The sequence below is a fragment of the Natrix helvetica genome (assembly GCF_964273705.1).
Source record: "Natrix helvetica genome assembly, chromosome: Z".
NCBI lineage: Eukaryota > Metazoa > Chordata > Lepidosauria > Squamata > Natricidae > Natrix > Natrix helvetica.
In genome coordinates, this window is record NC_138554.1 from 56,426,452 (window position 1) to 56,442,278 (window position 15,827).

Below are 15,827 nucleotides of genomic sequence, written 5' to 3' on the forward strand. Positions count from 1 at the left end.
CCGAGGGGGGGACCCTGCCCCCCCACTGATGGCCTCCGGAATCATCGCTCGCCGCTGCTCCACACTGTGGAAAACAGGCACGCGCGCGCACAGCTCAGAAAATTACAGCCTCGGAGACTTCGTGACTTTTGGGGCGGCCGCCCGAGAGGAGGGAGGGGAGCGGGCGCCCGGCACACAGAAGAGCCACATTAAAGGGTGTAAAGAGCCACATGTGGCTCGCGAGCCGCGGCTTGCCGACCACTGGGCTATGGCAATCCCTTCAGCCTGAAACAGCTGATCATCGGGAGTCCCTTGCTTAAACTGAAATTGAAAGTGAAACTTGCTGTTTGCTGCAAAAAGGCAAATTGCTAAGAGGCAGAGGCAATTTTTTTTCTTCTAATCAGGCTAAACTGAAAAAGGCTGTTTGCTGCAAGGAGGCAAGTCAATAACTATAAATGCCTATAGAATGTTCAAATTATAAGAATTATTTTTTAAAAAACTGTTTTTTATAGTTCTAGACAATTTAACAAAATGAAGCTTTTTAAAATAAATGTTTGATCCTAAGAGGCCCAGTGCTGTTGTATCTTCTTTTAAATAGCAAAGAATAATGTATACTTCCAGAAAGCCACATCAATTTTAACAGCATCTGTACAAGTATAGTCTGAAATGTAACACCACAAACAGTGTATATCTTCTGAAATTTGCAAAGAGACAAATTTCTGGGAGGCAGAAGCAGATTTTTTTTCCTCTTGTTTTCCTCCCCAAAAGCTAGGTGCATCTTATATTTCGGAGTGTCTTATACTCTGAAAAATATGTACCTTTTGGATTTGTTGGCTGCGTTCAAAAATGGCTTGGGCATCTTTGTCCTTCTCTGTGTCCAGTTCATATACAGCTGTTGCACCCATGTCCTCTGGACCCACAGGTTTCTGAAATATGAAAACTCTATTAATAGCACAGAAAGGAAAATAAACCTCAGTTTTCATTAACATAATTAAATTTATTACCAAAAAGCTGAACTCTAGCAGATGAATGGCTACATTTCAGGGTTACATAATTTAGTTCCTTTTTAAATAAAATTATCATAGCAGTTAAGAAGAGTAAAATGAGATGCCTTTGATTCAGGCAATGAAAACAATGGCAATCTCATTTTGTACAAGTATGTATCATCCAAGTTATATTACAAAAAATTTTAAATGGCCACCAGATGTTGGCAAAGATCTTGTGAAACCCCATTAATACTAACTCAAGTTTTCTTGCAATTGTTTAATTGCTGGGAAACAAAACTCTTACAATATATCAAAGTCATATAATATATTACAGTGGACACTGTTTTAAGAATATTCATACCGCAGATCGTGTTGATTTATACGCAATTCCAATTCCTTCAGGTTTGTTATCATCATCACTACTGCTTGACTCATAGGAAGTCTTTGTTTTCATACTTTTCTTCGTCTGGAAAACAAGTCAATGAGACTATCAAATCAATAAATATACAAGAGGCAATCCATATGTACTTGAGAGAATTGATATACAGTATACATCACCTTCTGAATCATGGGATTGGACACTTCCTTTCGTCTTTCCTTCCTGATTACACTGCTGCCTTCATCACCACTGCTACCTTTAAGCAGATGGAAATCGTACAGCATTGGAAAATAATACATTTAGCAGTGAACACTAGCAGAGTGCTGCAGCCTCTCTAGATTCCAAACTCATTCTTAGTCAAAAAAAACATTATATTGAATTATAATGTTCAAATTATTATAAACAAAGCCAAGCATTTTTTCCAATACCTCAGACTGTACTTTTGCTCTGTTCTCATAAAAGACAAGCAAGGCTACCTCTCCTTCAAATAATAATTGTTCACTTTCTTTAGAGCAATTTAAGACAAATGAGAACACATATTTCCCTATGGAGCATAGTTAAAAATATGGTATATTTTATTAATTTACTCAATTTTAAAAGTTAAGTAGTTTAATTTTTAAAAGTAGTTTAAAAGTAACTGCTAAGGCTTGGGATAACTAATCCTGACAATATTCCCTACGGAATCCACTCTTAACATTACCCAATCATCGAGTAATAAATGTGCAATGGCAGGGATGAAAGAAAAGTACATGTTTACACATTGTAGGACGAGCTACACTCTTGGCAAGAAAATCCAGCGGGGAAGCTGCTTCTTTTTCTGTGAAAGAGACATGTGTTCCAGGTTGTCATGGAAAAGGCGAGGCAACTCGGGGCTTACAGCCACTCTTATCCCCAAAGCGACATAACCTCCTACTCCATTGGTTCAGGAGCGTGAGATTTCAGGGCACAAACTGACCGCGTCCCTCCCGCCGTGTCACCATCCCGCCGCAAATACATTTGGAGGCTGAGAGCAGCAACGGGCTGTGGCTTCTCACCGGGGTCCTGGTCGCTGCTCGGCCTCTTACGTTGAGCCCTCCCAGGCGCGGAGCGACGCTTTTTGAAGAGGAAGCTACAAACAGGCTGAGCCTCCTCCATGGCAATCAAATCCTTCACGGAAGTAGGACTCCGAAGCGCTCTCAACTCGGCCCCTCCTCTTGCGGAAGCGACTACCGGCCGTTCTTCCCCCTGGGCACGCGGCGCTCTATCCTACCCTGCCACGGAACGCCTTATAGACGTCCACCTCTTTGAAGAGTAGCCCCTTTTGAACGCTTCCGAGTTCCCTCTCGGGTGGCGCCGATTCTGCCGTTTTTTTTTCGCTACGTGGGCCAACGGCGTGTCCCACTCTTTTTTTTTAAAAAGCAAAAAACCGTAACGTTTCGGCTATCCAAAGGCCATACGTGCAGAGGACACCAACCAGGATGATTAGGGGACTGAAGACTAAATTAAAACATATGGTTACAGGATCTGGGCATGGCTAGTTTAGTGAAGGGAAGGACCAGGGGAGACATGATAGCAGTGTTCCAATATTTGAGGGGCTGCCACAGAGAGGAAGGGGTCAAGCTATATTCCAAAGTACCTGAAGGCCAGACAAGGAATAATGGATGGAAACTGACCAAGGAGAGATTCAACCTAGAAATAAGAAATGTTCTGAACAGTGAGAACAATCAACCCATGGAACAGAATTTGCCCTCAGAAGTTGTGGGAGCTTCATCACTGGAGACTTTCAAGAAGAGACTGGGCTGCCTTCTGTCAGAAATAGTGTAGGACCTCCTGTTTGGGCAGGAGGTTGGACTAGATGACTTACAAGGTCCCTTCCAACTCTATTAAACGTGGTCTCTAAATGACAGCAATTTCAGCCATGGACTTGTTGATCTGCATTCAGGATCTGAGTTGCCCACAAGGGAAGACTCAGGAGAAGCCCCAAGATAAATTAAACAAGTCTTCTAACAGTTCACAAGAGGCTCAGCTGGAGATTTATTTGAATGTTTATTTAAGAATCTTACAGATGCTCTGGAACAGTGTTTCCCAATCTCAGCAAGCTATCTCAGCAACTGCAAGGTGCTTAGTGTCACAGTGCTTAAGGGCTTGATCTCTCCTTTTCCATCAATGCCAACTAGAATTGCCCACCCAGAAAGGAACAGAAAGAATCAAATGGTACTCTTGATCCCCTGCTCCTGGGCCACTTGCTGATGGTCCAAAATCTTATCAAATTTGATCCTACTAAATTCTGCTGAGATTTCTGAGGGGACACAGAAAGGCTCACCCATCTCATTTGGCCCAGCTGCAGATCTCTACAGAATCAAGTCAGAATTAACCACAATAGAGCTGGAAGGGACCTTTGAGGTCTTCTAGCCCAACCCCTGTTCAAAAGTCCTCTTCTTGAAAGTCTTCAGTGTTGGAGCACCCACAATTTCTGAAGACAACCTGTTCCACTGGTTAATAATTGTCCTTACTGTTAAGAAGTTTCTCCTTAATTCTAAGTTGCTTTTCTCCTTGATTAGTTTTCATCCATTGTTTTTGGTCTTGCTTCCTGGTGGTTTAGAAAATAAGTCTTCTTTGTGGCAGCATCTCAAATAATGGAATACTGCTATCATGTTATCCCTAGTCTTTCTTTTCTCTAGACTAGAAATATCCAATTCCTGCAACCTCTTCATATGTTTTAGTCTCCAGGCCTTTAATCAGCTTAGTTGCTCTTCTCTGCCCTTTTTCCAAAGTCTCAACATCTTTTTTGACCAAAGTGACCAAAATTGAATGCAGTATTCCCAGTGTGGTCTTACTAAGGTTTTATAAAGTGGTACTAATACTTCATGTGTTTTGATTCTATGCCTTGATTTATGCAATCAAGGATTGTATTAGCTTTTTTTTTGGCTGCAGCAAGACACTCCTGCCTCATACTTAAATGATCATCCACTAGAACCCCAAGATCTCCCTACAGTTACTCTTTCACCTAATCTGTATTTGTTCCTTTGATTTTTCTTACCAAAGTGTAAAACATTGCTTTTCTCCACCTTAAATTTCATGTTATTGGGTAGGGCCCATTGTTCAAATGTGTCAAGATCCTTTTGGATCCTGAACTTATCTTCTGGAGTGTTGGCTACTCCTGTCAACTTAGTGTCATTCTGCAAATTTATTGAACTCCCCTTCTATTCCCTCAACTAAGTCATTTATGAAAATATTGAAGAGTACTCCACATAAGACAGAATAATAGCATCATATGTGATCTCTAGAAAGCTATACTACTGGCACATTTTTTCTTATTTTAAAACGTGAAATAATTATACAGTAATATACTATTATTAAATGAATTTAAAATATTGCATAGATACATTGCATATAGGTAATCATTGTATTGGAAGTTAAATCCAGTCCATGTCTTATTCCAAGCCAGGATATAGATGGAGGCAAAGGAAAAATAAGTTGGAGGCAGGCTGCAATTAGAAAGGAGGTTTATTAGCCCAGTAACAGCAGTGACAACAGCAAGCATTTTTGAGGGCAGCTAGCAAATTGGGGTTGTGAGTTAACAAGTTTTTATATGTCTCTGAGTTTTTTGTTATTGGTGTGTTGGTATATGTATGAGAATGGGTTCATTTTATGTTCTTTAGACTGGATATAATATTTTAATTTTCATTGCAAAATTTTCTATTGTGGCATGTGGGGTCATGACTTGCCTTAAGGGCAAAGGGAAAATATAAATCTTACTCCCCACCACCCTCAACTTAATCTCTTTTGCATAGTCAGTTTCACCTCCTGGTCTATTCTGCCTTCTATTTGGAGCTCCCTTTGGCCAAGTCTAGTTTTACAATGTATACATTGTTTTATGAATGAAACTTAGTTTCCTTAAGCTTTGCTGCAGGCTGTTTGAGTGGAGGAAAGACTGGGGCTGCTTTTTGCCTTTGTTTAGTAGATTTTTCTTAGGGGAAATATTATATTCTTCTTCTTTTGTTATTCTGTAGAATATTTTATTCTGGGGAGAGGAGGACCTTCCTACAATTGACTTAGGACTGCAATTGAGCCCAATATTTATGTTGCCAAGCAAGATATTTGTTAAGTTATTTACCCAATTTTAAAATGGGGTAAAATAATTGATAAGACATTTTTGAATTTTGCCTCATTTTACAATCTTCCTTGCCTCCATTGTTAAGTGAATCACTGCAGTTTTAAAATTAATAACACATTTTTGAAGTAATTCTATATGCACAAAAGTACATATAGTCAAGACTATGGTTTTCCCAGTTGCAATGCATGGCTGTGAAAGTTGGACCATAAGAAAGGCTGAGCGTCAAAGAATTGAGGCTATTGAACTATGGTACAAAGTGATCAAACTGGTCAGTCCTAGAGGAGATCCACCCTGACTGTTCTTTAGAAGCCCAGATCCTGAAGATGAAACTCAAATACTTTGGCCACCTAATGAGAAGGAAGTACTCACTGGAGAAGATGCTGGGAACGATTAAGAGCAAAAGAAGAAGGAGATGACAGAGAATGAGGTAGCTGGATGGAGTCACTGTAGCAGTGGACATGAGCTTAAATGGACTCTGGGGAATGGCAGAGGACTGAATGGCCTGGAGGAACACTGTCCATGAGGTTGCGACGGGTTGGACATGATTTCGCAACTAACAACAACAAAGTGGATCTGGCTTCTCCATTTATTTTGTTAGTCAAAAGGTCGCAAAAGGGGACCCAAAGGGGATACTAAAACTATTTGCCAAACATCTGAATTCTGATCATATGACCACGGGGATGCTGCAGCAGTCATAAGTGCAAAAAATGGTAATAACTGACCTTTTTCAGAGCCATTGTAACTTCAAATATTCAACAAATGAATGCCTGTAAGTCAAGGACTCATCATACTATTCCTTTTGATGTAAAGACCATTACGCAGTACAGAAAAATAGTAAGAAGTAGTAAACCAAAGAAAGTCAAGGTTTGAGACAGGAAAAGGAAATATAACAAAAATAGTTAATATTACACCTGTCACCCAAATAAATGTTTCACCCTTACAAGTCATTCTTGTTTCCACCAGTTTATAGAACACTTTATAATTGCCTTTCATTCTTAAACTTCTCATCTTTTTCTACATTTACCAACATCTGTATGCCTTAAAAGTCTCCATTTCCATTTTTAGTAATTTTTTTAAAAAGATGCATAGATTCATCTACTTACTCTGTTTTTTTGCCATTTCTGTATAACTTGTGATTATTTGTTCTATTTTTCCCTGTCAAAGGCAACCCTTGGCTTTTGATATCAGTGTTCACATTTATACTCCTCAATTTATCATATAATTTATCAAACATTTATTACAAACTATTCGAAGTATCATGATATTAAGAGCATGTGTATGTACGTATCTCCAAGCAACAGTAATGTTTTCCCCCAAAAATCCTTATATAGTTATCCAGAAACACATTAAACAACCAGGGGGCATACTTCCTTTTCTTAAAGGTAAAGGTAAAGATTCCCCTTGCATATATGTGCTAGTTATTCCCGACTCTAGGGGGTAGTGCTCATCTCCGTTTCAAAGCTGAAGAGCTAGCACTGTCCGAAGACTTCTCTGTGGTCATGTGGCTGGCATGACTAAATGCTAAAGGTGCACAGAACCACCAAAGTGGTCCCTATTTTTCTACTTGCATGTTTTATGTGCTTTCGAACTGCTAGGTTGGCGGAAGCTGGTACAAGTAATGGGAGCTCACTCGGTTACACAGCACTAGGGATTTGAACTGCCAAACTGCCAACCTTTCTTATCGACAAGCTCGGCATTAAACCATTGAGCCACCAAGTCCCTTACTTCCTTATCTTACTCTCTGCTAAAAACCATCGGTTAAACATTCCCGTTATTTTCATACATTCTTTACTGTCATCATATATTATCCTATCCAGCAACCAACATTTACCTCTGCATTGGTTCTGACATTCTACAACTCAAGCCTATTCATATTATCATATATTTTCACTAAATGTACAAAGGTTCAATAAAGCTTTTTTCTCTTATTTATTTAACTAATTTACAAATGAGAGTATGTACTATAATATGAAACATAAATAATTACAGATGCTATTGTTATTGCTTTTGTGGGTGCATATGGTTATTTCTCGAGTTACAACCAATCATAAAGTTAGTCATCATCACATAACTAGATCTGATTTCACAATCTTTTTTGCTATGGTAGTTAAACAAACAGACAATGAGTAAGCATCCAATGAAAGGTTAAGCTCAAAGACTGGAAGTCTCAAATTATCCTAGAAGAATCCCCTTGTGTTTTTACAGACTATGTCAGGAATTCCTCCCTTAATTTAGACTGCTTGATAATTACGTCTACCACAGGGGTGTCCAAACTTGGGAACTTTAAGACTTGTGGACATGGCTGGCTGGGGAATTCTGGGAGTTGAAGTCAACAAGTCTTAAAGTTCCCAAGTTTGGACACCTCTGGTCTACCACTACCTATCTTCAGGGAGATGTTTTAATCCTGCGGTCCTCCCCTTAAACTGATTATCTTGTTTGAAAAGAAATAGAGTTCTTATTTTATATATTTATATTTATATTTATTTTATATATATCCAGAAACAAGTGGAATTATCTGGCTAGCTCAACTGAATCATTTTCAGCTAGTATCTCCTGCATAATGATATGATATGAATGATATTAATAAAATTATCATAATTGTAGTGCAGAACCCAGACTCTACACTAGTTGGAAATCTCTTTTTTCTAGGAATTCTTTGTTTTTGTACACCAACTACACCTTAGTGTAGATCTGTAGTTGTTATTGCTAGTATTATCTATTTTTCCAAACAATATATTTAAATGGCAATCTCCTACCCTATCATGATGTGTAACACAGGGCCTCCAAAACCTGTGTGTCTTGCTGATAAATATAAGGAAAAGAGAAATAATTTGTATGATATCATCTCTTGATCCTTTGGCTTTCAAACATGCCTTCCTTTGGAAGCCAGAAAATATCACAGAATATAATTTTAAAACAACATTAATAAGAAAAGGAAAAAAGGAGTAATGTAAAAATAATGTTTAATGTAGGTATGAAAAGGTAACAATAAATAGTAGATGGAATAAAGATACAGTGCCATTAAAATCACACCTTAAAAGGTACTGTCATATAAACAGTATGAAAGAGAAATGGAAGAGAAATGCTATAAATTTGGGATAGATCAGAAGGGTTGCCTCTGTTGTTCACACATCTCAAGAACCATCACATATTGTCAAGCATTTAGTTGTCATTTATGGCCAAGAAGCCTAGATTCTTTACTTTACTTTACTTTTATTCATATTTATAGACCGCCCCCTCTCCCAAAAGGGACTCGGAACGGTGTACAGTCAATACATAAAAAGAATACATAGATAAATCAATACTTAGATATTTAAATACATAAATAATTAAATGCTGAAATGGAGGAGGTTAAAAGAACTGTACATTCAAGTAAAGTGTATAAAATACAATCTTTAAAAGACCCCTAAAAATACCCCAAAGAATTAAATTTAAAATGGTTCCCCAGAAATTTCAATTAAAATATATCTGCCAGGAGGTAAAAACTATGAGTGTGCCAGGCCAGCTAATCGAAACAGGTGAGTCTTTAGTTTTTGTCGGAAGGAGCGGAAGTCGGTGGTGGTTCTAATGTCGGGGGGGAGGTCATTCCAGAGGGTTGGGCCCATCACAGAGAAGGCTCTACTCCTAGGCGCCGCCCGTTGGCATTGCCTGGTGGATGGCACCCGGAGAAGTCCCTCCCTGTGAAAGTGAATTGGTCGCAGGGATGTGTGCGGCAGGATGCGATCCCACAGATAGCTAGGTCCTGTGCCATGGAGCGCTTTAAAGATGGTAATCAACACCTTGAAACGCACCCGAAAAACCACATGCAGCCAGTGCAGCTCGCGCAGGAGAGGTGTTACGTGGGAGTACCTAGTACTCCCCATGATGGCCTGCACGGCTGCGTTCTGAACTAGCTGTAGTCTTCGGGCGCGTCCCAAGGGAAGCCCCATGTAGAGAGCATTGCAGTAGTCCAGGCGAGACGTCACCAGCGCATGAGTGACCGTGCGTAGGGCATCCCGGTCCAGTAGGGGGCGCAATTGGCGCACCAGGTGAACCTGGTGGAACGCCCCCCTTGCCACGGCTGCCACATGGTCGTCCATCGACAGCCGGGCATCTAGGAGGACGCCCAAATTGCACGCCCGTTCCACAGGAGGCAATTGCTCGCCCCCTATGGCCAGTGATGGAGTCAACTGGCTGAACCGAGGTGCCGGTAACCACAGCCACTCAGTCTTGGAGGGGTTGAGCTTGAGTCTGTTGTCCCCCATCCAGACCCCGACGGCTTCCAAACACCGGGACATCATTTCGACAGCCTCGTTGGGGTGGTTTGGGGTTGAGATGTACAGCTGAGTATCATCAGCGTACAGATGATATTCAACCCCAAAACCACGGATGATCTCCCCCAGTGGCTTCACATATGTGTTGAACAGAAGGGGCGAGAGGACCGACCCCTGTGGCACCCCACAAGTGAGTGGCCTCAGGGTCGACCTCTGCCCCCCTGCCAACACATATTGCGTCCGGTCGGAGAGGTAGGAGCCGAACCACCGCAAAATGGTGCCTCCAACTCCCATCCCCTCCAGCCGGCGCAATAAGATACCATGGTCGATGGTATCAAAAGCCACTGACAGATCTAATAGGACCAGGATAGAGGAACAACCCCTATCTCTGGCCCGCCAGAGATCATCAACCAATGCGACCAAGGCCGTCTCTGTGCTGTGCCCGGGTCGGAAGCCGGACTGGCGTGGGTCTAGATATTCGGATTCGTCGAGGTGTCGCGGAAATTGCTGTGCCACCACATTCTCTACAACCTTCGCTAAAAAGGGAAGGTTGGAGACTGGACGATAATTAGCTAGCTCCATCGGGTCAAGTGAAGGCCTCTTGAGTAAGGGCCTCACCACCGCTTCTTTCAAGGCAGTTGGTAAGGACCCCTCGCCCAACGAGGCGTTCACCAGGCCCAGGGGCAAGCCTCGTGTCACTTCCCAGGATGCCAGTATCAGCCAGGAGGGGCACGGGTCCTGTAAACATGTGGTGGGTCGCAGCCGTCCACGCAACCTGTCCAAATCCTTGGGGGCAACAGAATCAAACTCCTCCCAGAATGGTCTCACAAGACTCACTGTTGACGGCTCCCCTGGTCCACTGAAGGGGGCCCATCCGCTCCAGATCTGAGCGACTTTGTCCTGCAGATATTCCCCAAACTCCTCTGCTCTGCCCTGCAAGGGGGCTTCCCGCGTCCTCTGCGATAAGAGGGAGCGGGTCACCCGAAACAGGGCGGCAGGGTGGTTATCGGCGGACGCAATAAGAGCGGCGCAATGCCTGCGTTTGGCCACTCTTAATGCCACAAGGTAGGTCCATAAATAGGCTCTTACCTGTGTTCGGTCAGATTCGGAGCGTGAGGACCTCCACCTGCTCTCTAGACGTCTCCTATGGCGCTTCATCACCCTCAGGTCCTCGGTGAACCAAGGAGCCCGGGTGGGTCGCTGCCATAGGAGAGGCCGCAAAGGCGCAACCCGGTCCAAGGCCCCAGCCGCCACCCTATTCCAGGCGGCCACTAGGTCCTCCGACCGAGAGCGAGTAAGGGCTACAGGTAGTGGCCCAAGCTCCGTCTGGAATCTATCCGGTTCCATCAGGTGCCTGGGGCGGTACCAACTTGGACAGTCTGGTTCCGCCTCCTCGCGGTGGGGGGTAGCGCCAGGGAAGTCCAGCCTGTAAGTCAAGTCTTACAGATTTATTAACCAAATAACTGAAAGGAGAAAAGAGGTTAGGTTAGATAATCTGGAAAACTGCAGATTTGTGTCCCTTGAGGTGTGTTCCTCAAAATTTACAAGTACACTTCTTAGATTCTTAGATTCTCTTATTGACTATCTTTGAAGCAGTGGAAGGTTATTATCTGTTTTTTTCTGATCTAGGAGGAATGTAAAGTTACTGTATTACAGCCCTATAATATTTTGAAAACATTCTCTTTCCTAAATTTCAATAAATTAATTTCACATACAATAATTAAGACTCGTTCATGTATTCATTCATTCAAATTGGACCCGAAATAGGTTATAACAAAGTCAAGTGCAATAGATAAAAAGAAAAGTAAAAACTCAGTGTAAACAATCAAATATCATCAAAGGGCAGTAATAAGCACCACAATTGCCCTTAGAATTAAATTATGTAATCTAATCTATGGGTTAGATCAAAACAACTAGAGCTTCTTATAAAATGCCAGCAGGATTGGAACCATCCAGGAAGAGGTCATAATGTCATCAGAAAAAAATGAAAAACAATCTTGCAATATTCCACATAACAAGCTTGACAATTTTACTTATCCTTCTTGAGGTTGTTGCTGAAACATATTTCCCTTTGCCTTAGCTATTTCTGGATCCTTACTCCAGATGATCCATCAGAGTGTGTCACATAATTTTGAGACTACTTTTCCCAGCATCTACTTTCAGAAAACAAGGAGTTTTTTTTATCTAAAGTTTGAATGTAACTACCTGCACTTGTAAGCCAGAGCATACATCTTCTTCCTAAACTTATGTGGAGTCAAATCATCCAGGTGTCAAATGTTTCTTCCAAAACAGAATGTCCCCTGGTATAGGGCCCAATTGAAAAGGCCTGCGTTCTCATCCATATCTCCCCACATCACATAGAGGCAAAATTCTAAGTAGGTTTTTCTCTATGGAACCGCAATTTTCAGCCTTGGCAGCTTGAAGATGAGTGAACTTCAACTCTCTGAATTTCCCAGCCTGGCTGCTCTGGGTGATCTAACATTAGGTGATTAGGTCATCAAGAAACAGAATATACAAATAACCCAGCATGATATCATGAAAACTAGCACAGAGCTATCTGGATCTAAGAATAAAATTCTAATTATGAAGTAATTAAGTGTAGGCATGAGAATGTTGTTGAAGTCCACACAGCTGATAGAAAAATCATACACAAGGTGTTAATTATTCCAAATCAAATCAAGGTATATCACTGAGTTGGAAGTCATGAGGTTCAGTGCTGTGTTGTGTCCTGTACTTTACAGCAATGTATTGAAATATGTTAAGGATCTAATAAAGGAATACTTATCAGATACAAGTTGATGCAAACATTGGAGGAAGCATATATTCTGGAAGTCAGAAATAAAATTTAATAGTACCCTTTGATCTTTTTCATGAGGTTAATTTCATGAGGTGGAATTTAGTAAAAACAAATGCAAAGTTCTTATATTAGAAAATAGAAATCAAATATGTGGGAGGAAATGTGATGTGGTAACTTTTTTATAAGAAAGAACAGTTGTTGATTGCAAAGGGAATATGAGTCAGCAATTCAACATGGTTGCAAAAAAGGAAAATGCAATTTCAAAAGAGTTTTCAAACTATGGAAAGCAGTAGTTCTGCTTTATTCTGCAATGTTTGGATGTGACTTTAAGTACTGACACATTTTCAGAGGGATTCAGACAAAATGACAGGTTTGGAAAAAAGCAATATGGATAATCAGGAGATTGAAAACTAAATTCTGTGAAGGAATCATTTTTCATAGGACAGAGAGAATTAAGAGTATTTATTAAAGCATTCATAATAATAATAATAATAATAATAATAATAATAATAATAATAATAATAATAATAATAATAATAATAATAATAATAATAATAATAATAATAATAATAATACTTTTATTTGATTAGCCGCAACCCTCTCCCGAAGGACTCGGGGCGGCGTACAATCAAAACGGATAAAAATACACATAAGACAAACATATGTACAAAAAGAACAGAGACATATACATATGTGCATGGAGGAGAGTTGACTTCTAAGTGAAAGACAATTAAAAATACAATTTAAAATCCCCTTAAATAAAATTACTAAATTAAAAAACCCATCAGGAGCGTTACGAAGTTATGGTTGAGCCAGGCCAGCTATTTGGAAAAGGTGGGTCTTGAGCTTGACACGGAAGGAGCGGAGGTCAGTAGTGGTCCTAATATCCGGGGGGAGGTCATTCCACAGGGCTGGGCCCGCCACAGAGAAGGCTCTGCTCCTAGGCACTGCCCCATGGCACTGTCTGGTGGACGGCACCTGGAGAAGTCCCTCTCTGTGCGAGCGGATGGGTCGTAGGGATGTATGGGGCAGAATACGATCCCGCAGGTAACTAGGTCCTGAGCCATGGAGCGCTTTAAAGATCGTAATCAAGACCTTGAAACGCACTCGATAGACCACAGGAAGCCAGTGCAGCTCGCGCAGAAGAGGTGTCACATGGGAGTACTTAGTACTCCCCATAATCACCCGTGCGGCCGCATTCTGGACCAACTGCAGTCTCCGAGTGCATTTCAAGGGAAGCCCCATGTAGAGAGCATTACAGTAGTCCAGGCGAGACGTCACCAGCGCATGGGTGACTGTGCGTAGGGCGTCCCGGTCCAATAGGGGGCGCAATTGGCGCACCAGGCGAACCTGGTGGAACGCCCCCCTGGCCACGGCTGTCACATGTTCATCCATGGACAGCCTGGCATCCAGGAGGATGCCCAAATTGCGCGCCCGCTCCACGGGGGCGAGTTGAACGCCCCCAATGGCCAGAGATGGAATTATCTGGTTGAACCGGGGAGCCGGAACCCACAGCCACTCCGTCTTGGAAGGGTTGAGCCTGAGTCGGTTGTCATCCATCCAGACCCGTACGGCTTCCACACACCGGGACATCACTTCGACGGCCTCGTTGGGGTGGTTCGGGGTGGAGATGTACAGCTGAGTATCATCAGCGTACAGATGATATCCCACCCCAAAACCACGGATGATCTCACCCAGCGGCTTCATGTATGTGTTGAACAGGAGTGGCGAGAGGACCGACCCCTGTGGCACCCCACAAGTAAGGGGGCTTAGGGTCGACCTCTGCTCCCCTGCCAACACACGTTGCGTCCGGCCGGAGAGGTAGGAGCCGAACCACCGCAAAACGGTGCCCCGTGACCCCAACCCCTCCAGTCGGTGCAACAGGATACCATGGTCGATGGTATCAAAAGCCGCCGAGAGGTCTAATAGGACCAGGATAGAGGAACAACCCCTATCTCTGGCCCTCCAGAGATCATCTACCAACGCGACCAAGGCCGTCTCAGTGCTGTGCCCAGGGTGAAAGCCAGACTGGCGCAGGTCTAGATAATCATTCTCCTCCAGATGTCATGGAAACTGAGAAGCCACCACACTCTCTACAACCTTCGCCAAAAAGGGAAGGTTGGAGACAGGACGATAATTGGCCAGCTCCGTAGGGTCCAGGGAAGGCTTCTTGAGCAAGGGTCTCACCACCGCCTCTTTCAAGGCGGCCGGGAGAGACCCCTCACCCAACGAAGCGTTCACTAGGCCCAGGAGCCAGTCGCGTGTAACCTCCCAGGAAGCCAGTACAAGCCAGGAGGGACACGGGTCCAGCAAACATGTGGTAGGTCGCAGTCGTCCACGCAATCTGTCCAAATCCTCGATGACAACCAAGTCAAACTCCTCCCAAAAAGATTTCTCAAGACTCGCCACTGGCGTCTCAACTGGGCCACTGAAGGGGACCCAATCCTTCCGGATTTGAGCGACTTTATCCTGCAGATATTTCCCAAACTCCTCTGCCCTACCCTGTAGAGGGGCCTCCCGCGGCCTCTGAAACAGAAGGGAGCAGGACACCCGAAACAGGGCGGCAGGGCGGTTCTCTGCGGATGCAATGAGAGCGGCACAATATTGACGTTTGGCCGTTCTCAATGCCACTAGGTACGTCCTTAAATGGGCTCGTACCTGTGCTCGGTCAAATTCGGATCGGGAGGATCTCCAACGACTCTCTAGGCATCTCTTGCGGCGCTTCATCACCCTTAGCTCCTCGGTGAACCAAGGAGCCAGGGTGGATCGTTGCCGCCGGAGAGGCCGCAAAGGCGCCACCCGGTTCAAGGCCCCGGTAGTCGCATTATTCCACGCGGCCACCAGGTCCTCTACCCGGGGGCGGGTCAGGGCTGCAGGAGGTGGCCCAAGCTCCGTCTGGAACCTGTCTGGTTCCATCAAGCGCCTGGGGCGGAACCATCTAGTATTTTCCAGTTCCGCCTCCCCGCAGCGAGGGGTAGCACCAGGGAAGTCAAGTCGGAGGAGTGAGTGATCTGACCATGACAGAGGAGTGATGGTTAAATTCACTCCTCCCAGATCACTCAACCACTGGCGAGAGACAAAAACAAGGTCCAAGGTGTGACCTCCCTCGTGTGTCGGGCCCTGAATCATTTGAGTCAGGTCCATGGCTATCATGGAAGCCATGAACTCCCGAACCCCCTCTGATGCTTCTCCCACCGATGGCAGGTTAAAATCCCCCATCACTAAAAGTTTGGGGGTCTCAACCGCCACCGATGAGATCAGCTCGAGGAGCTCAGGCAGGGTCGCTGATGTATGGCGGGGAGCCAGGTATACTATCAGCAGGCCCAAATGCCTCCCA

At 43.5% G+C, this 15,827-nt stretch overlaps 1 protein-coding gene across 1 annotated transcript in view; it reads right to left on the bottom strand.

The window, feature by feature from the left end:
• RNF113A (ring finger protein 113A) overlaps window positions 1-2,598 on the bottom strand; it is a 9,068-nt gene extending 6,470 nt beyond the window's left edge. Inside the window, exons 1-4 of the mRNA XM_081971242.1 lie at window positions 2,379-2,598; window positions 1,524-1,600; window positions 1,327-1,431; window positions 798-905 (exon numbers count right to left, since the gene is read on the bottom strand). Of these exons, the coding sequence (XP_081827368.1) occupies window positions 798-905; window positions 1,327-1,431; window positions 1,524-1,600; window positions 2,379-2,478 (390 nt within the window). The 5' untranslated portion in view covers window positions 2,479-2,598. The remainder of the gene's footprint in view (window positions 1-797; window positions 906-1,326; window positions 1,432-1,523; window positions 1,601-2,378) is intronic.
• Between the last annotated feature and the right edge of the window lie 13,229 nt (window positions 2,599-15,827).